The sequence below is a fragment of the Micrasema longulum genome, unplaced genomic scaffold, assembly GCF_059751315.1.
Source record: "Micrasema longulum isolate JH-2025_06_02 unplaced genomic scaffold, ASM5975131v1 h1tg000127l, whole genome shotgun sequence".
Classification (NCBI taxonomy): Eukaryota; Metazoa; Arthropoda; class Insecta; order Trichoptera; family Brachycentridae; genus Micrasema; species Micrasema longulum.
The window spans coordinates 2,307,189-2,329,814 of record NW_028277333.1 but is presented as its reverse complement, the minus strand read 5'-3'; the positions used below and the strand labels follow the sequence as shown (position 1 = coordinate 2,329,814).

Sequence of the window (22,626 nt, the reverse complement as noted above, 5' to 3'; positions counted from 1 at the left end):
GTAAGACCTTCATCATTTACATGGTTCCATGTCTGCTTCTTAGCTGGAGCATATGTTATCCACAAAGAGCCTCCACGCATCTCCATCGGCCGCCGACTTCTTCGCGTCATCCCAAGTCCTGACTTGTTCTCGTCCCGAAGTTCTGACATAAACTGCCGGCAAACTGTCAGCAGTGGACGTCTTGCTTCTGATGCTTTGTTAAGTAGGCAAGCGTGATTACGGCTCTCAGGAGGCATCCGCAGTATATAAGACCTTACCTTACCTTTATGTAATAGATCATTATTATCATTTTTCAGCTATCCTTTTCTGTTAAGATGCTAGACTTTAGGATGAGCTACCTCTTCATCTGTATATTTTTAGTTATTGTAAACCCCTGAGGTCCTTAGCACAAGACTTTTCGTATTATACCTAAAGCATTTAACATGAAAACATTGCAACAATACCAACAAAATAAGAATTTATAATTTTTGCCATTCCTAATTTGTTGGTATATCTTATTTTTATTTTTATTCACCTATGTATGTTAAGTATTATTATAATATAGTAAAATATATCAAAATAAATTTAAAAACTGTGTTATATGTATAATTGTATTGTTTTTATCTTATTTTATAGAACACTTAGAATCATTTCCAAAATTTAAATCTGGTTCGAGTAATGGGTTGAATGGGAATAGATCACAGTTATAGAATAAGGAATAACTAGTGGACGACCAATACTTAGTACGCTATGTTTCAACTTTATATGTTTTTATAAAATATAATATGTTCATGATGAGGTGTATTTTAAAAAAACTTGAATTTTCGTTATTTTAAAAAAATCATTTTTTCGTCTACATTAATGTTGTCGCCTTCGAAATAGTCTCCATTAAATATTATGCACTTGAGCCAGTTCTTCTTCCAATCCTCGAAACACTTCTAAACTCGATCCTTGGGATAGCCTGTAGCTCCTTCAGCCATGCGCTTTTAATGTCATCTATGCTTGTAAAGCGACGGCCCTTTAAAGTTCTCTTTAGTTTTGGAAACATGAATTTTTGACTGAGCAGGTGCATTATCGTGGTGCAAAAGCCATGAACTGTTTTGTCACAAATCCAGGCGTTTTATGCCCAAAACATTAGAAAAAAAATTCATGGCATGATTCAATCGATATAGCAACTACATCAGCGACTTCTCTGATTGTGATTCGGCGATCGTTCATAACCATTTCGTTAATATTTACAAGTTTTCATCGGTTGTTGATGTCATCTTGAACGTATATATGTGCGAATATATATGTTTTTATGTGTGTATGTATGGGTATGTATGTTAATGTGTGCCTTGGAACTTCCACTTGGAAGTGCTCCGACTCGACACGGATTTTCCTGCGCGTCGGGGCAAGTTCACAGGCATGGGTGGTTCCTGCTTGTCACTATAAACTGTGACGCAATCCCCAATAAATATAATATGTACAATGTTTTTTTTTATAAAGGTATATCGTATTTCTCAATTTGTTGTAACAGAGGAAAAACATTTTTAAGAAGAGAATATGGTAGTCTAGACATTTACAGGGCCTATGATCGTTGGCTGGTTTGTGTGAGCACTGTAAATGCCAAGACTTTCATATTCCCTTCTCAAAAATGTTTTCCCTCTGATACAATAAATTTAGATTTGAATAACTCCCCATCAAAGAAATCCACCCAGTCTACAAACATTTGGCCGTACTCAAAACATTGTTGATTATACTAACTAATATGATAAGAAGTATGAAAATTGTAAAATTGTTTTTAGGTTTTGCTGAGTAGGGGAAATGGTTCACTCGGATGAATCTCTCCACATGATAAAGTTTTCAGCTCTTTTGTTCACAAAAAGTCAACAGATGGAAGAGTTGAGGAAATGTGAAATTGAATCATAGACAGGATGGTGAATGTTACACAGTATGTTAAATGACCACTTCAACCAGCCATGACAGGTCATAAGCCCTGTTAATGCCTAGACATCCATATTCTTTCTCAAAAATTATTTCCCTCTGTTATAACAAATTTACATGTAAATAGCTCCCGGGGAGGAAATCCAGTCTGTCTGCAAACATTTGGACAAACTCAAAATATTGTTGAGGTATAATGTATGCTGGATATATTTCAAAACGTTTTCATTTATTAGACATGCATTCCAAAAATTAGTTTCACGTCACAAGACATAAGAGCGTTGCCCCTTCAATCGAATGTTTTTAACCTTTTATTATTTGAAAAATCTAAGTATCTATTATTGTGATGACATTTCCTATTCAATTGCTTAATATTCTATAAAGCGCAGTGTCCTTAAATATTCCGGGACAAATTCGTCAGTGAAATATTTACCCTAAAGTTTAATCTTTCAAACATCAGACTAACTTAACAATTCGTTAGAAGTGCCTCCTCCGTTATTGTTAACGAACCTTTAACAAAGGAATATAATTAGTAATTTAGACAGGTAGTTCGGTCATGCACCGTAATGACGAGCTGTTTAACTCCAGTTAAACTCTAGCAATGGATTACTTATTTACTATAATAGAAAATAAATTTTGAAAATGCAGTTTTTGTAAAAAAATAAATTATATTATTATATTGTAATTAGAATGTTCATGTAGAAACTCACTGAAATATGAATGACAGTTGAAAAAATATTAATACGCAAAGAATTTTATGTTTATTAAATATGAAAAATAGCTTTATGCGTTTTATGTTTGAGAATTTTTTAATTAACGAATTTAATTTATCAACGGTCGCTCATAAAGCCCCGTATTTTTATCAAATTCAACAAAAAACTGCTCAGCGGATTTTGATCTACCAGTCATTTAATTATTGCTAGTGTATTTAAAACAATACTGGTCGGTTTATAAACCAAATATACCATGGTCATTTGTTCTTATTTATTTAATTGCCGCAATAAATGCATAAAAGCGAGGCTCTTTAACTACATTTAATAATTATTCATAATTTAAATTGTTATTTATATCAACAATTTTTTTGTTTGTTCATACAAAGATACACAATGTCCAAGGATTATTACGTGTCCCTAACTTTATAAAGCCAAGAGCCCTATATTGAGTTGGGATACAATATAATGCATATTATGAATGAATTAATTATGCATAGTAATAATAAATCGTCATTCAGTTCTCGCACCTTACGCATAGGTAAGTACATGTTTCACCAATCGCAGCGTATCTTGATCATGATAATTCTGATGGTGATCAGTTTTACGCTCCTGAGACCAATCCAGGGACTATGTAATATTCTAGTGTAAAAACAGCCTTTAAAATAAATATTTCATGTCGACCATATCAGGAATCGAACCTAAGACCTCTTGCATGGTAGGCAGACGTGCAGACCATAACACCACGAGGCCGACAGTAAAAATACTAAAATTAAAATTATTTAATTAATATCAATTTTAATCAACATCTGGACAACGTGATTAATAGTATATAATCGATGCAATGCCTCACCGGAATATTTGGGGTTTGTCCAAATTTTTGGAGACAGCTAGATTCAATCCCCTTGGGAGTTATCAATATTAATATATTACAAGAGATGAAGAACATTTCAATGAAGGGAATATAGAACTGTTTTGGATTCATTTTCTTTTATTCAAGTGTCAAGCCATTCCTTCCTTTGATTCCGGTGGTCCTTGTTTTGAATCCCAATATACCTACTTCTCCCTGACGGCGAGTCAAGAAAGCAACGCGTGACAACACAACGAAAACCGTACCGCGAGCGTGACAGTGATTTCGAATCACCAGCATATAAGAAAACGTGCAAAGTGACCAGTGCAAACGATAACGGTGTCTTTCTGGACCAGTGCCAAAGGGAGGAAACCGTAAGTTCTTACTCCTTTCATTAATTCCAGGATTGACACTGAAAACCATAACGTCAATTAGTTTACCTAAAATCAAACGTTCCCTGTTTTCTTCGAACACGCGTATCGCGAGAGGGCAGGCCTTGTTTACAGTCCCGAGGTCGAAGGTATCGAGCATCCAACAGAACTCTAGGCATCAACATGACATATGCCTGTCATTGGCTGATTTAAGTGGCCACTTCACACACTGTATGTAAATAGAAAAATATTTTCAGGCGTTACCAAGTACGCAGGTGAAATAATTCAGTGAGAATCTCACCCGCATCAATAAAGGTTTCAGCTTTTTAACTTCACATTGACCAACAGATGGAAGAATTGAAGGAATGTAGATGTTTAAACATGCACAGATGCAGAATAGTGAATGTTACACAATGCAAAGTGGTCATTTAAACCAGCCAAAGACAGGTCATTGTCCTGTAAATGCTTTGACTTCTATTCGATGTTCTTCATCTCCGTTGTCATATAAATATTCTTTTTATGGCCGTCTAAACTTATGTGCCTCAAATTCATGCGTGTTGAATACTTCGTGTTTTTTACTACTTGGTATATTAACTAGATATAAAAATGTTTGGAGCGAATGTACATAAATGTATGTTTCTTTTTTTTTAATTAAAAGAAATATTTGTGTTCCTATAATTGACCCTCATATTTCATTTTCAACGAGTTGTAAATAACTACTTTTCGAAACTGAGAACCCAGTTGTGGTAGAGTGAGGTCCGAACCTCGGAACTCTGATCCGTGAGTCCGCGACACGGACCGCGGGACCACAGCCCGGTATTAAAACAAAATGTATCTCGAATACCAAAACCAGTGAGAAAAAAAAATACGAAATTAAAAAAAGGCTAAAAATGTGGTGGTTTATATCTTGCCCGGTAAATATGATACTTATAAAAGGTTGTTTTTTCGAAACCCTTTCAACTCATGTGACTAGAAAGGTGTGTACCTGTCACATGTCACATTATCAAGATACTACTCCACTAGCATGCACTAGTATTCTTCATAAACAAACAACCATGCCGTTTCCCCGTAAGTGGTGAGATAAAAAAAAATGTATTTGATATTACACCATAAATGTATTTTTAATGTTAAGTCGTATATTATGTTTAATCGAACTTCCGCCTTCATCCGCTTCTATCTTCAGCGCTTCTGGAGGCCTCCTGAAGAGGAACGCCAGCCGCTTATGTCACCAAGTTTGTCCACCGAGTAGGACCTCTTCCGCGAGATCGAGTTTCCTCTACTAGTCCTTGAATCACTAATCTTTACGAATTGTCTCTTCGTCTCATAACATGGTCGAAGTGGGATTCAGATTCGTACAGTGAAAGAAAGTCTTTAGTCCTATGTGCTGTCCATGGTATCCGCAGCATTCTACGCCAGCACCACATTTCGAAAGCGTCTGTCTATCTATTATTAAGTTTATCTTTATATATATAATTCTTCCATACGTGTGATGTCACTGAACTCCTCCTAAACGGCTTAATCGATTTACGTGCGGTTTTCAGCAAAATGTAGATCTTTGCGCTGGGCGTGTTCGTAGATATTAAAATGTTCAATCGAATGTGTAAAATAAAAAGTTAGGAGCATAGATATTTTTTTCATCGACCCTCCAGGGTTGCATTCAACGAGAATGCAAGTACAAAAAAATGGAAGGATGTTGTTTTTTTTGTGTTTAAAAAAAGTTTGTTTTTGAATGTTTACAAACAACATTCGCTTTTTATGGATCTCAATCAGATTATTTCCTTACTTTCCTTATAATTTCTTCCTATTTATTTCTTTTAACTGAATTTTCGATAATACTAAAATAATATTAACTGACATTTAATTCATTAAAAAAAATCGCATTCATGAATAAAGTGCATCCCTGTTGGTAAGAAGAGCCGAGTTTGACATTGGCAAAAAGAATTCAAAATTAGAATATAAATATTTTTTAGATTTGAAGTTCTATCATAAACAAGTAATTTTCCAAGCTAATAGCAGGCAAGCCAACGTTCGGGCAGTATAACGCATGTCGAGTCCGCTAGTGATTTATAAAATATTACCATTTATATTATTTTCGATAACTTGCATTGCATATTTTGTAAACCCTATCAGGTGTCCTTAACGTTGGCAGTAATTCCTAATAAGGCCGCGCACTTCAATCCGGTTCAGTCTGTTATATTCCGCAGCCAAGATGTTTGCCTTCTGCCAGGTCCACGTTGTCCTTCAATCTTGCCCATTAGTACAGGTTGGAGGTTTTTATTTTTGTCTCCACGCAGGATGTGATCCAAATAGGAAATCGTATAGACCCGTATATATTTTGACAATTCATACATTGTTTACATTGCTGACTAAATCTGTCTATATGTCTGGTATGCATAGCATTTTTGTGCGAAGCCACATCTCGAATGCCTCCATATAACATAGTGTGTGCTTTCAATGACCAGGTTTATGACATTCTTTATTTTTATTTATCCGCACTTGCCAAGTTTTTAATGATATTGGTAGTATCAAATTAATTTATTTCGCTTACGTTCGTAGTCTCCTTGAATATGCCTCCTCTGTGTGGTCTCCCCAGTATTCCATACACAAGATAAGGCTTGAAAATATTCAAAAAACATTTTTGAGACATCTCAATTGGAGATCCAGATTTACGGACCTTAACTATAAAACTTCTTGTCATAAACATAATATACTTAGTCTTGAGGATCGTCGTTTGTTATTAGATATGGGTATTTTACATGACATTCTTAATGGACGTCTTGATAGTCCTGTTCTGGTTTCTGAGTTGGCCCTCATTGTTTACATTGCTGACTAAATCTGTCTATATGTCTGGTATGCATAGCATTTTTGTGCGAAGCCACATCTCGAATGCCTCCATATAACATAGTGTGTGCTTTCAATGACCAGGTTTATGACATTCTTTATTTTTATTTATCCGCACTTGCCAAGTTTTTAATGATATTGGTAGTATCAAATTAATTTATTTCGCTTACGTTCGTAGTCTCCTTGAATATGCCTCCTCTGTGTGGTCTCCCCAGTATTCCATACACAAGATAAGGCTTGAAAATATTCAAAAAACATTTTTGAGACATCTCAATTGGAGATCCAGATTTACGGACCTTAACTATAAAACTTCTTGTCATAAACATAATATACTTAGTCTTGAGGATCGTCGTTTGTTATTAGATATGGGTATTTTACATGACATTCTTAATGGACGTCTTGATAGTCCTGTTCTGGTTTCTGAGTTGGCCCTTAACGTACCTGGCTACCGCACCCGTCACACGAATCTATCTCTTTTCCATGTACCCACAGTTCGCACCAACTATGCACAGAACTCTCCTCTGATTCGTTTGACGCGTAATGATAATTTATTTTTCAATAACATAGACATATTTAATTGCAGTAAACTCACTTTTAAAACCAAAATTAAAAAACTATTTTTTGAAAAAAATTATATTTCGTTATAAAAAAAAATATATATATATTTTTACATTATAATTTTTAATTTTTTCTATTCACTCATATCAAATACACACTTACCCTGTCCTTAAACCTACCCTCACACCCATATACAATCACACACATATTCACATACCTACCAAAACCACACTCCACTTTTTTACACACGCATCCTCACACACAAAAAAAAACTCGCACACATGCACTTCTATGAATTATATTTAACTGAACTGGATTTTTATAATTGTATTTATGTGGAAAACTGATTTGGCTTTATTCTATGTTTTTTTTATAATGTTGTGTATATTTTTTTGTACTGCTGTTGTTTTTCTTAATAAACAAAAATAAAAAATATAAAAAAAATTAAAAAAATTATATACTTATTTATGTGAAATATTAATGATTTATATTTCAGTGCTTTATTTTTTCTCTTTCTTCATAATCTTGCGACATGCGCGTTGTAGACTTAAGGATTACTGGCCCAGTAATATTTTGCTGTGTGTGTCTATGTGATTATTTAGAACTGGTATTTTGTATCATAATTTCAAAATAAACAAACATTTTAATTACGTTATATTGAATTTTATTTTGATAATTACTTAAGTTTAACTATTGACTTTGTCTCAATATGCTAAGAATTTATTAAAATGATTTAATTAACATTAAGTGTTTTTTTTAATCATATCAAATATTCACATTTCGTCATTTCTGCCGTAAGAGTATTTAATGCCAAATTATTATATCGTGTACCCCCCGAATCCGCGATCACAGTTAAACAGTTCACAATATCTCGTATCAACTTATTGCGATTTTATTTTTTGCAAAGGCGAATGGGTATTGCGTTAATTTTGTGATTCGCGTGTAGTTGAATAAAATAAAATATATCTAAAGGGCAGTGGAAATATTCCAGATCAGAGGACATTGTCAGATCCTGAAAAGCAACATTTTGGATGTTGGGAGGAGAAACAAGATGCGCAGATGAAAACCAAACAAAGCAACTATATTTTAAGGTATAATTAAATCATTTAGTACACGCACATCATGCAAACTACTGGCTGCTAATTATGAAGTGATATTTTTATTTGTATCTCATAAAAAGAAGGTACAAATAATAATGCAAGCCATAAGCCCTGTAAATGTCTAGACTTCAACATTTCAGAAAAAAAACCATTAAATAATATTATTATTTACTAATATAATTCCTGGTATGACCAATTTGTTTCGTATTTTTTATGAAGATTACAAACCTTCTGTAAAAAGTAATATGAAAGTGTAGACTTTTAAAGGGCTTACGACCTAACAAAAGTCTGTAAATATTGTCAAGCTATTTTTCTGTATTCACTGAACAGGCTTTGTTAATTAATTTAATACACCAGATGTGTATTAAATTTCATGACGTTAGTATTTTTTTGTTTTGTTTACGATATCTGTTTAAAAGAAATATATATTTCAGATCCAATTATGTGTAAATGAAGAGATTAAAGGAATTCACGCTAATAAATAATTTTCTTAAGACATTCGTTTTGGATGAAGTTATCTGAGTCATTAAGAAACCTTAAGCATAATACAGTACTTGAGCAATAAATTTCAATTTATGGCGCACTTTATCCAAGGAGCGGACAATTTTCGTGAAAAATAATATAACTTATTATCACTTAAGCAGCTTAAAAAGTTTTCCTTGTACCTTCCGGGTATCAAAATCTTACCTAATAACCTACATGTTCGTTCACATTACGTACATTGAACGCATTATAAACACCAACTTCAACATATTGTAAGTATTTATTACATTAATATAAACTTATAAATCTAAAATGCATTCACAATTATATTTCATTCATTCATTCACGTAGCTATCATGAAACATATGGGCGTACTGAAACACGTACGTAACCAGTTGGTATCATAATTATAGTAGTTTTATTATTTTGCGGTAGAGTTGCGGTCTCTGGATCTAAGGGCCGACATTCGATTCCACTACTTGTTATACCTATTGTGATTCCTTAGCTTAGCATAGTTTCAAATAAATATAGATACCTAGTACCTGCGGATAATGTTTTATAGCACGATTTGAAATTCGATAATCGAATCACAATTAAATTAAATGTTTTATAAAAATACGCTGACGTTAAAAAGGCAAATAAGTTTGATTTAATGTGCATAGTAGGTAGTGAGAAGGTTCTACATCTACTGTTGCGCTATATCTACGGGGTAGGGCAGAGAGGGTGCATTCACGGCTGTACTTTTCATACATCTCGTCATAATGTATCACTCTCATGTAAACTATTAAACCAGTATTTAAGTTAATTTTTAAATTATTTTTTCCTTTTACTCTTTAAAACGGTTTGTAGATTAATTAACTTGCTAGAAAGTATTATCTGTCGAAGATGGAGCTAATAATTTACAGTTTGTAATAGCTGTCTTTGCTGTTGAAATACAGTAACTAAATTGCATTATGACACAAATTCCGCTGCATTTTAAGTATAGGCCACAAGATTTTGTGTTTAAGAAACATCAATGTTACTTTGTGACAGACTCACAGACTGTGTGAAACACAACAATAAATAATTATAAAAGTAAGGATATTGAAGATGAGCCTTTGTTTTTGAGTTGGTTGAAGTTCGTTTTTATAAACAAAATTTAGATGTTAAATTTACTGAAGTATCTAAGCGCTGGTATATTTTTTATAAATATTCAGAAATCGGTAGAAAAAAGGTCTCAGGTAGAGCGAAGACTCTCCACACAAGCGCGAGTGAGTGAAATGGATATTACCTACCGAAATAAGAAGTGGTATGAGTGAGTAAAGCTAAGTATGTTTGGAATCCGTCAGCCGCGCGGAACTTATCAAGTATCAAATGACAGATTTACATTCAAATATTTATGTTATAACGTGATGAGTACCTAACTTATGTGTGAAGTAGCTACTGATCCTTAAAGTAGGACACAAAAATAGAGCAATGTGCGTATGTTTATTTGCTACTTGTGTTCGGTTATTTACGTATATTATAAATTGGTACAACGCGCTAGATATGCTAAATTTCTACTAAAGAGTTTGAAAAGTAATACTCGTTAATTTCGGAAATCTTCCTCACAATAATGTCACATTTACAAAAATTATTAATTTAAAATAATATCTCCATACCATTTAATTAATTTTAACAGTTTCGGATTAACTAACCTGTATTGTAGGAATAACAATATAAATAAATAATATTATAAATTACTCACATAAATATAACAATGGGACTTACATATTTATTATAGCATATCACGCAAAGGTTTGGATATTTGGCCAAAATCGAAATAACATAATTTAAACAGCGACATCGCCACTATAATACTGCGTTAGTAGGATTCTTTTGATCTATCGGATACGGCGAAGGACACAGAGACTTGAAGCGAGGTAACTACCAAGAAAAATAGTTTCATTTTTTAATTATAGTCCTCTTATTACCCTTTCAGCCCGAGCGCTCATTAAAATATACACACAAATAAAAAAATGGCGGGTCTATTTATTAATTACTGGTATCCCTAAGTATGTCTCTATTTTTTCTGCTTGCTATAGTATGATAGCTGGATTCTGGCTAGTTTGTTTGTTTAAGCGATTAAAAAAAAAAACTCGATTTGATTATGCATTATACCGCACACCGCATCTGAGGACATAAATCTTCTTGGCGGTGCCCATTTACACGGAAAAATTAATCGTTGCCGAATGAGAAAAGTTACCTGAAAGAGCTCGCTGTAATTTGGTACCCTTAGCATCTTTGTGCTGAAAAAAGGTAATCCAAAAGTAAACAATGTGCAGTTGCGTAGATTTTCACGGTCAATGCTATCAATATGTATATTTTTTGGTGATCCCGTGTAAGTAAGTTTACCATCTTCAGTGTAAACTGTATGACAGTGAAGATGGGTCCTGCAATGGTAGCCGAAACATCTGCAACGAATGAAATGGTAGCCGAAACATGGCCAAGATGTGAAATGAATCCAACTTTCACAGGATAACCTAAAAAAGACACACATATAATTATATCATGCACTTTATTGGATTTAAATAAATCAGGGAAAATTATTCTTCACTGACTGAGATTAAATTGATTGGACATGATCAATTTACCGAAATGATAACAAAGCTTTTTAAAAGTGTTGAAATTCTTTTTGAAAGCCACCAGATCTGTTTATTCGACAAAACCCATAACAGGAACACGGATAGTAGCGAGAAACTCCATTCGATAACTAAAGAGCGAGGGAAAGGGACGATAATAACACATTTTTAAAGGATTGTGTCATTTAATTATCAGTTTAAGATCTTGCGTTAAATTTTTTTTCTTCTTGTTCTTCTTTGTTCAGATCGGTTGATCTGTTATCGGCTAGATAGTGATTCCTGAAATGCTGTCTGCTCCACCGTACTACGTTTAGGGTATTGCAAATCTGTCGAATTTCTTAATTCCGGATTCTGTCCGTTAGGGTTTTTCCTTCTGTTGCCAGTAGTTTTATCTCTGACGTTCTGAGCAGGTTTTTGTTCTCACCGTATCTGCCTTCATCTCTACTGCATACGTCATGATTGGTCTGACACACGTTTTGTGTGTGCGGATCATGCTTCTAACCCGCATGTGTTTATTGTGCTATACGATACATTTTTACAGATGTTTCCTAGGCTTTATTAGTTTGTTCCCTCACTTCGAAGTATGGGTCGCTGTGGCTCAAGATTTCAACACCGAAATATTTCAAAGACATGACCACTTCCACTGTCTTATCGCCTATCATCAGCTTGCAACTCTTGGGATACTTAGATGTTGTTAAGCGTTTCGTTTTACTGACTGAGATGCTCAGGTTAAATTTCTGAAATGCTATGTGAAACTTGTGTAACATGCGTTGTAAATCATCTTCTGATTTTGCTACGACGGTTGCATCGTTATGTTTTTATATTGAGGTCGTTGGATGACCTTATCTTCCATTTTGTAACCTAGTCCTAGATTTGCCACTTTCTCTATGATCTTGTTCATAATTAAATATAATTGAAAAGTGCTCAGACTGTCACCCTGTCTTATGGCACTGGCAGCTGGGATTTATTTGGAGATTTCAACATCGACTTTTATTTTGGTTTTGTTGCCAGCGTTAATGTTTTGATTAGTTTTAATAATAGCTGGCCAAATTTCTTTCTCTGTTAAAAATCTCGGCGGCCTCCGTGGTGTAGTGGTCAAGAGGCTTGACTCACGCACGGAAGGTTCCGGGTTCGATTCCCGGTGAGAACACAAAAATTAAAAATGTGATTTTTCTCAAGCCTGGATGCTCTGTGATGTAATTCACCACTCTAATTAGGCCTCCTGGCCTGTTGTGGTGCAAAAATAAAAAATAAAATATTTTGATGACTTCGTTCGGCAATACCCTATCAAATGCTTTTTTCGGATCAATAAAGCATATGTGCGCGGTTTTATTGTATTCAATCGATTTTTCTGAATTTTGTGTCATGATGAAAATGGCATCGGTGGTGGTGAAACGATTTCACATGAATCCCTGCTGCTCCTTTTTTGCTTAAATTTAGTTCTAAAAATACTTGTTAGGAGTTTGAGCAACGAGCTGTGTATCGAGATACTTCTATGGTTTTCAGGATTGTTATTTTGGGCCCTTTTAAATATAGGTACTGTTATGCTAGTATTCCAATCGATTGTTTAAATTTCAGGTGCGTTTTCATTTTTTCACTTTTTTGTTCATATTATATTTGTCTGTGTGTATTCACCGACTGGATTTGCTGAATTTTCAATATTTTTCAAACCTTCTGCGCACCATAACAATCGTGTCTTTTAAAAATTTCTCCCGAAAATTAGGTTTTATTTTGTTAATCTCTTCATCGACTTTATTTCTCACCAGTTTTATTTTTAGAATTTTTCGGTGACTTCAATATTCTAAGTAACTATATTTTTTTCGTCTGCTTGTCTTTTGATTTCATCTGAGAACCAAGATTTGGGTTTTGTGTTACTGTTCAAGATGATGTTTCTCTTTCCGATGCAGCCTCTGTTAAATCATTAATCAAATCGCTTTTGAATCATTATCATAAAACCATTATACGCACCTGACGGTGCATAGGGCACTTCATTGATAAAATGAATGAAGAATATTTCAAACATCTGTTACAGGAAGGTAGGGATTAATCTTACGCTTCATATGCCAGTCCAAGGTCAGTTAAATATTACTGTGTAGCCCCGAATAGTGTTCTTAAGAAATTAATGTTAAAAAAAAAAATATCCATAAAATATATAAAATAAGACCAAAAATGTTGAAATAATTCCGTGATTAATACAGAAAAAAAAAGTTTTTTTTATCCACGAATCTGAGGTTTAAAATATTCTTATTTTTAAATTTTTATGACTAAAACACAAAGTGGCCTTCATTGTATAATCAAAGATATTTGAATTTTTTATATTTTTGTATGGGAGTTGTAATATTTTTTAACTTACTTATAATGTACAAGGTTTGTATTTACTTCAAAGTAATAGTTATTTATTTGTTCACTTCAGAAAACAGTATTCTTTAAAAAAAAAAGAAAAATATTACTTAGTCGACGTAGGATCTGGTGATACGGTTGGCTTAGCCATGTACTGCGGATGCCTCCTGAGAGCCATAACTACGCTTGCCTACTTTACAAGGCATTTAATTTTTGACGTCCTGGACGTCCACTGTCCACTGCAGACTGTTCGCCGGCAGTGCATGTCAGAACTATGGGACGCAAATCTGAGTTGGGGGGATGCACAGGAGCTGGCAGCAGACAAAGATGCCTGGAGGATCTTCGTGGACACCATATGCTCCAACTAGGGAGTGGCCATGGAATGATGAAGGATCACAGCTGGGATGTTTCGGCTGTGGCCTGTTTTAGGAGTTTCTCCGCATTTGCTCTAGTGACGAGTAAACCACAGAAAACTCGATAAAAAACTATATTTGCTAAAAACCCGTGGTAATTTGTAACTGTTTCTACATGTATAATCTATTAAACAGCAAAGTAAAAATTGAACATGAAAAATTGAGTCGAATTAAAATTTGCGTTTAATTTATTTATTCAATTTATCTGAAACTCATTAATGACCACACGGCTCGACCTGTAATAAGAACGATTTATGATGTTTACTATATCTACTGTAACACCGTAGTTTACAATGTTTACATTATACATAATTAATGACTCAAAACCCGAACAATACTCGGAGAATTTAATTAAGATTCTCTTGGCAATTAATTTTGAAGTCACTCATCATTTAACTCATGTGTGGCTATGCGGTAACGGATGTCTACCTCGGGTAAAAAACATTTAATAACTCTCTTATTTTTTTAAATAACCAACTCATATTTTTTGTAATCCTTATATGGACTTTTTTACACCAAAATAAGGAAACATTTTTATAAAAAATGCACGGGCTTTTTCTATAAAAAAACAATTTCTTCATTTTGTAAAATAAATTAAAACAAACGAAAGAGATGCCAGTATTATAAGTGGTTTATTAAATTTTATAAGAAAGAGCACGAGAATATAGCATATCAGAAGACCGACAAGGACACTATTCGTTAGGGGCGGAGCTTGAATGACCGAGAAAACAATACCGAAAGAGCACGATACAGAATTATACCACTTGTGGGACAGAGAACACATCAGTCGCGTGAAGTTTTTTGTAGTATACTAAGCTGACGCTGTATTTAACACACCGTGTTCCCGAAATGTTTCTACAATTTATTCACAATTTATCTGATTTAAATTATTTTTTGACAATTCTTGATGGAATTTCATTGTAATGATGTAATATTTACATACATTTACATATAAGTTATTAATCAAAAATACTTGGTACACTTCCACTCATTTCCACACTTAAGATAATATTTTGATTTCTATAAATCATCTTTACATTGTATAATATTCGCCAGTCTGAAGATGTCCATAATGGGATGAAAGCGCTAATTGGTCAAACAAATAAGTGGAAGTGTACCCAAGGAAGTGTGCAAAGTTATTTCATTTAAAGTGTTCAAAAAATTTGTTCGTAACTAGTTTTAAAAAACGTGTTCACGTTGTCATTTTTGTGTATGTTTAATTATGATTTGATTATATCACGTATTACGTACTATTATTTTATTTCTTACAAGTTTTTTTTGCTATTTTTTTAGGATTTATTTCAATATTATTCTAAGAATATGTTTTAACAGCGTTTTTATTTATTCTAATAAAATCTAGTATTTATTTGCAATAAAAATTTGATATTCTTTTTTGCATTCAAATAAGAGTTGTATTAGCATAGCATACTTTCTAGTCTCCCGGTTGATCTATTTCCGCTAAATTCTGTCGTAAGTGTAATTCGGAATTCAGTCGACAACCAGACGCGGGCGGCAGCGCTTGCTAGCAGGATTTTAAAAGGAATGAACACAATTTCTAACTTTATTTTGCATAAATATGCTTTAATTTTATATTTTTTATGTAACATCTTTGAATAAAGATCATTTTTAACACATACCATTGTAAATAATTTGGTATTTTAGCTTACATTTCAAAATATCTCGACTTATGCTTGTGGTCACATTGTGTTACACCACCGGCTGCAAAGGGATTATTCAGCACAGTCTTTTAAGAGTTAAGAAGTGTATTCATCTGTCGACTGTTCACGAGTTGGGCGTCGTATTACAAATCGATAGGGTACCTACTTCAATCTTTGGCGTTTGAGGTGCCTTCAAATCCAAATACTCATTTCGCAAACAGAAACTCCGAGTAATCAAAGATTAGTATGGTTTATATCATGGGAAATGAGAAACTGGCGTAATTTGAACAAACCATAAGATCAGAAGTTGGGCTGTTTCATATAAAGGAGGTGGTTACAAATCCATAAGGCACAGCGGTGCACTCGCCTCGGAAACTCTCGGTCGGTCGAGATGCTTTGGCGTCATGACAGCCGTTTTGGGCTTATAAATTTAATTAAATCAAACAGTTACCGAGGCGCTCCGTTCTTCGTTTGTGCCACAAATCAGCTTAGAGAGAGCGGGCACAACGTAATATCAGTCAAGAAAGAGAGAAAAAAATACTTGGTGCAAGAAGTCATCACACGAGGAATACCTCGTCATATGAGTAAAAAAAATATATTATCGCGTAATCTAATTTATATACAAGCTGTGAGCGATGGTAAATGTGTCGCGGTAACGAAAGATTAAACCTTCTTGTATGTGTATTAGAGGATTGAGATCTCGAACGAGAGTGAATTACGTTTCAATTGAGAATCTTATACCGTATTTATCTTAGTAACTAATGGAGATCTCTATGTATACTCTCATACATTGTATGTTCTATACGCTAGCGTTTCTCAAACAGGAGGATTAGTTCTGTGTGGGTAATGTTATGTGAATTGTAAGCAATTGTAATCATGTTTTCTAGAACGTCGGGCTATAAAAATTTCACTTGCAAATGGAAAATACAGTTTATATTCGTTTACAAGATGAATATAAAGTTAAAATGAAGCCAAAAAATATCAAGTGATAGCAAGGCTCATTTAATTTCAAAACTTTTATTATAATGAAAAGAAAATATTTTATTAAAGATAGCTGCATCGTAATATTTTGAAGGCATCTTTTACTGACTCATCTTAATTATAATTTTTAACAATGGCAAAGGTATCAAACGATATTTTTTTTCATCCGCTAAAGTAGTGACCATTGAGTAGCATTTTTGTCGTTACGATTGGAAAATCTTTCCTATAAATCTGCAGAAAATCAAAATCTCCACAAACGTGGAGTTACCATAAAACGAACGACCCGAGAATAGAAAATTAGCCTTGTCCTGAGGTTGTGACCAATTCAGGGAGTAGGGACAATTTTCCCGCAACAATGCCGGCAGACAGTGCTTGGTAGTCAATAATAGTTGGAAACTTCACAAAGGATTTCACTTGAAGAGATTACTTTTGTATTAAAGTATTAAGGCAAACGAGTTTCTTCTAGTGTTTGGTAATGAAATAAATCAATTATAAATTTATACCACATAAATGAATTATTGAACGCATCTGTAACCGACACTGTTATTTACGAACCATGCAAAAAGTCAAGTTATTTTGGGTGTTTCCTGTAACTATAAGTTATACGTCCTTTGATGAGAAAATTACACGATGTTTGCAAAGTAGGATATTGCGAATCATATTTCGTATTTTGGTACAAATTTTGGTCCGATAAACCGCTTTAAGTGTTGAATTTTGATATTTCATAAATTAAGATGTTAGTATCTCATTTCTAAAGAGCTTTGTTTTCTTTGTCTAACAAGCCCCGCTTTAACGAATTACTCTTAAAGTTTCTTTACAGTCAAACATGAGCAAGTATTCCTTTGGACTTTCAAGTGTTAGGATTCTTAGCCATATATTATGTTTTATGATGAAGTAGACTGAATAAAGCAGTTTGGCTACCGCGTCAAGTGATGTTCAAATAAATAATGCTAGAGAAGATTAAGTCAATTTTAATAATCTCTACAAACAACTTTGTATCTGAAAAAATTAATATTTTTTTCACTTGGCCTATGGATTTATGGGAGTTAGTTTTTTTTGCCCATTTTAATAATTTTGTAAATGAATCCCTTATTTCGTTTCTTGCGACCAACATTTATTTACCAAGCTTGTTTTTAATGCACTGTTCCCGGCACTCACCCTCCTTTCGATATATTTTTTAGTATTTTCATCTTCAGTAAGCGTATATCCCAGATACACACATTCTTTTACCTGATTCAGAATATCTCCGTTCACAAGAATTATCTCACGTTTTGGCTTGCGTTCATCTCTTTCGAAAACCATATCTTTCGATTTATTAACATTTATCAGCAAATCGTTTATCTTGCATGCATCGTAGATCTTTGTTACCAAGGTGTCTTCTTTCATACTAAAAAAAAACAAGGTATCATCAGCTTACAAAAGACAATGAGGAATTTTAGCCCAACCCGTAGTTAAATTTTTAAAATGTTTTCGTGTACACGTGAATATTTTAAAATTTTGGAGTAGGATGAAATATCTAAAAAACGCACGCAAAAATAAATAAAAAATGTTAAAAATAGTATTCATTTTAAAATCGTAAATAATGACGTCACTCCTTATATCTACGTGTAGTATTTCCGGTTTCCGCTTTAAAGCCCCCGCACCTTGTAAGGAACGTTTTGACCAGAGAAAAAAAGAGTATAATTTGTGGGCGGCGAATATTCGATTTCGATCTACGACCTGAAATCCGGCAAATAATACTTTGTTGACATTTCAACCAGAGATTATGTCAACTTTCTAGGTTTTTTCTAAATTGAAACGTTCGTAAAAACAACCATAACATAGAAATGAGCAAATTACGATTAACTAAATGAAGTAATCAAAGCAATATTCCATAGATTCTTGTCAGTTTTGTTATTAGCTGGAGAAATACAACTTATCGCGGTCAGTGAAAGTAAGAACGCCAACCGTTTCATGACGTCACTACTGAAAAGTGACACACTGATTACAGTCATTTGGCGCGGTATTTAATAAATGTAGCTTTAAAAAATCATATCTTTGTAAATAACGCACAAAAAAAAAAATTAGTTTCTTAAATAGTACGCTAAAAGAAAATAAATAAATTAGAAAACAGTGGAATTCCTCATTGACAGTTAAATACCCGATATTGGTCTAATCCTTAAAATTTTCAGTTCTTTCATACGGTTATCGCTGAGCAACCATGGTGTCATTACACATCCCTGTTCGATTATTTTAAAATTGTCAAACCACGACGTGAATAACCCATTTACCCTCACTTTTGCTGTGTTGTCCTTATACAGTGACGCAAAAGCCCGTATCAAGTTTCCGTGCACTCCATACTACGATCAAATATTCCACATTGTTTTCTTTGTCAACACCATAAAACGCTTTTTTCAAATCTCTTGGTGTTAACCAGAAACGTATTTACCCTCTTCTATTCATAAAGCCGTTTTATCTATTTCACACTCTATCTTTAGTCAAGTTTCTTGCTCCCTCAATCAGTATTCTACCATGTATTCTACCAAGAGCGGTTAAAAGGCTGATAGCTCGATAATTTCCACACTTAACCCAGAATTTTTTCCACTGGACAGAAGCATAACAACATCCCTCCTCCAATCTCCACCCACCTTTATGTACTCCGTAGCAATACTATTAAAACGTTGCGCTTTTCCATTCTTTATCTATTTAGCAGCACTTTTAATTTCTTCCATACTTATCTCTCTCATATCATCATCTGCATTCAAATTTACTTAGGAAAGTGGTGCGCTGGGTATATTTCATCTGTGCGTTTCATGTACCTCCTCAAAGTATTCATTCTATTTTTTTTTCTATATATCTACCTTTTTCCATGACTGCGGTCATACATACACATTCATCATTGTTTCGGGAGATACCGCTTTCTAGAATATTTAAATGTTCGAACATTCTATTGATTCTGAAAATCTGTTGATTTTGATTATTTAAATTATATGAGCTGAAACTTTTATTGGCGTAGATAAAATAACTAATTAATTCATTACTAGATAATACCTACCAACTATTTCGTAACTTTATAATACTTCAAACTAAACGTAAGTTCCCACATAGGTTTCCATATTTCCTTCTCAAAGAGGTTCTTCATTGATGTGTTAATTTAGATTAATGACGTCCCTGGAGATTTAAATAAAATACTCAAATCATCTAGAAAAAAACATAAAAATGTTCATACTGCGAAATATATAAAACACATTAACATACGAGACAACAATAATCGTATTACAATAGAGAGAGAGAACATTTTAGAGAAGGGAATATAGATGTCTAGGCATCTACAGGTCTTATGATTTATCATTGCTGGTTTAAGTGGCCACGGTGTAACATTCTCTATTCTGCCTATATTTTAACATTTACATTTCTTCAATTTTTCCATCTGTTCATGTTTGTGAAGTTAAAGAGATGAAAAATCAAATGCTTCTCTAAAATATTTTCCATCTCTCTTGTAATATGCTAATTTAACAGCTCCCTAAGGGGTTGAATCCAGTTCTTGTCTACAAAAATTTGAACAAACTCAAAACATTATTAATACACAAATAACATGACATTTTATTTTAGTCGCGACCACGGGAAAACGCAGTAGATACTCCGTACTCTATAAGTTGTATTTAAATCAGTCTCTTTAAAATTATTTTTAGTTCTTCCCGGGTAAGGTTTTTAAGATTAACATCTTACTACCATAAATACCACCTTTTACATTATATATATACGTACTACTTACAGAAATATATTATAAAAAGGCGTGCAAAGACTTAAAAATCGCCCTTAGCTTATAATTGTATACTAATTGAATTCATTTACATAATTATGCCAAAACAAGAGTGGACGTCAATACATTTTCAGAATGTTAATAAACCGATAATTTAATAAATATTAAAAATATGTTGCATATACGAATATAACGAAGAAAATATTTATTGTTATAACGCTAAGTAATTTATAAACCAAATTGAAACACTCGATTGGATTTTGTGGGGAAATGTTCGCGACTGAAAATCTATGGAATTTGCTGATAATTTTACGCCACTGTCAGTACCACCTGAGTGACGCATAAATTAATACAATTCTTGTTTTATTAATACATATATGCTCAATATTATTGTTGTACATAAACATTATTGCTAAACTAAAATCGATTTAAATTTAAAATTACTATTTTTTTTCGTAAATCATCCTCTAATATATACGTACCTACGTAGTATTACCAATAATATAATTAAAACTTATAATATTAGAAATCAAACACTGATTTGAGTCTACTGAACACTTTATTTTATTTTTACAAATATAAAAACAAACATTACGTGACAATTGTTTCGCCTTGTTAGGGTATTTTCAAACGAATGTGAAGATTAGATGGATTGAATGTCCTAATATAGTTTTGTAATTCAAGGTACTTAAGTAGAAAATAAAAATAATCCTATAAACTACAGCATGTACGTTAATCATAATTGAGGGAAAAACCAATGGTTAAGGGCGAGGCTAAGTGTTTAATAGGTAATGGGGAATTTAGGTATTTATATTTGATTTTTCGGGAAAAATATAACAAAGTAAGTATTTATTGACATACAAGTATGTATTGTGAGATAATTAATGAAGCTTTATAGTATTATAACTTTAGATAATTGCTGTCGAAAAAATATCAATAATATTATAATAGGTTGCTGTTCATTTTAATTTTCAAACATGATTGAAATATTATGAAGAAATTTATATAAACATATATGTATTATTATACAATATTTCTATTTTTAAGAATTTCTTATCAAAATATATAAATGCATTAGTAACATGATTCATCTATTAATGCCCTTACAAGGCGAAACAATTGTCAGGAAAATTTTGTTTTTATATTTGTAAAAATAAAATACAGTGTTCAGTAGACTCAAATCAGTGTTTGATTTCTATTATTATAAGTTTAAATATAGAGTCCTACAAAATAAACACCAAATGAATCAATAATAATATAATTAGTTTAAAATGTTCATATTTCCACTTACATAATACGTACAAAGTTGTAAAGAGTCCCGGAGATAATTTCTTACCAAAACGTTGCAGTATTAGGTACATTACTTTAGCTGGTAAAAAATATTTTTTAAGCGACTATGATATTGTTATGTCACGTTTCTGTTAGTAGCTAGTAGTCGCTACAACCCTACAAAAGTCGCCTCTCAATATGTGACGCATGCGGTCGTATGGGATACATAATAAGATATGTCACTCTATTTGATTTCGGGATATTAAGGGGATTCGTGGTATCAGAATAATGGTGAATAGGTATTTGAACATAGTTTTTCTGTCACTTTCACTAAAAATGACAACTGCACGTCAGACGATTATGCCTAACTAAAATCGGTGAAATCGACGGTTCGTTGTTCCAGTTTCCGTACCTCAAGACTGAACATGAATAAACAATATTAGTAAAACTTTCTCTCTGTCCGTAACTTTTCTGTTTATCAATATTGTTTATTATATTTCATTATCCTAGCTTTCATAAAAAAACAATTCATCAAATAAAAATGCAAACACGCTACTGGCAAATATCTTTATTGTGTAAAAAAATCACAACTCTAGTACCATAATCCAGGGAGATAATACGAGAATACGTTTGTATGAAGGAAAATCAGACCGCGTTTCCTCTTAAAAAGAATCGCTATTGCATAATTGTTTTTTTTAAAATAGAAATCGCATGACGGTTTTATGCGTATTTTATATTCATCACAAAAAAAATATACACAAATAATAATTTTTTGGGTGTCAATTTAGGACAACCAACAAAAAACAGA

At 33.1% G+C, this 22,626-nt stretch overlaps 1 protein-coding gene across 2 annotated transcripts in view; it reads left to right on the top strand.

Annotated features, from left to right (window-relative positions):
* The window catches only part of LOC148284377 (uncharacterized), a 472,082-nt gene that overhangs the window by 224,752 nt on the left and 224,704 nt on the right, over positions 1–22,626 (top strand). Inside the window, exon 3 of one of the 2 annotated variants that reach the window (XM_088241185.1) lies at positions 8,224–8,323. The exons of the other annotated variant lie outside the window; for it this stretch is intronic. Coding sequence (XP_088097311.1) covers positions 8,264–8,323 — 60 coding nt within the window. The 5' untranslated portion in view covers positions 8,224–8,263. The remainder of the gene's footprint in view (positions 1–8,223; positions 8,324–22,626) is intronic. 2 annotated transcript variants of the gene reach the window in all.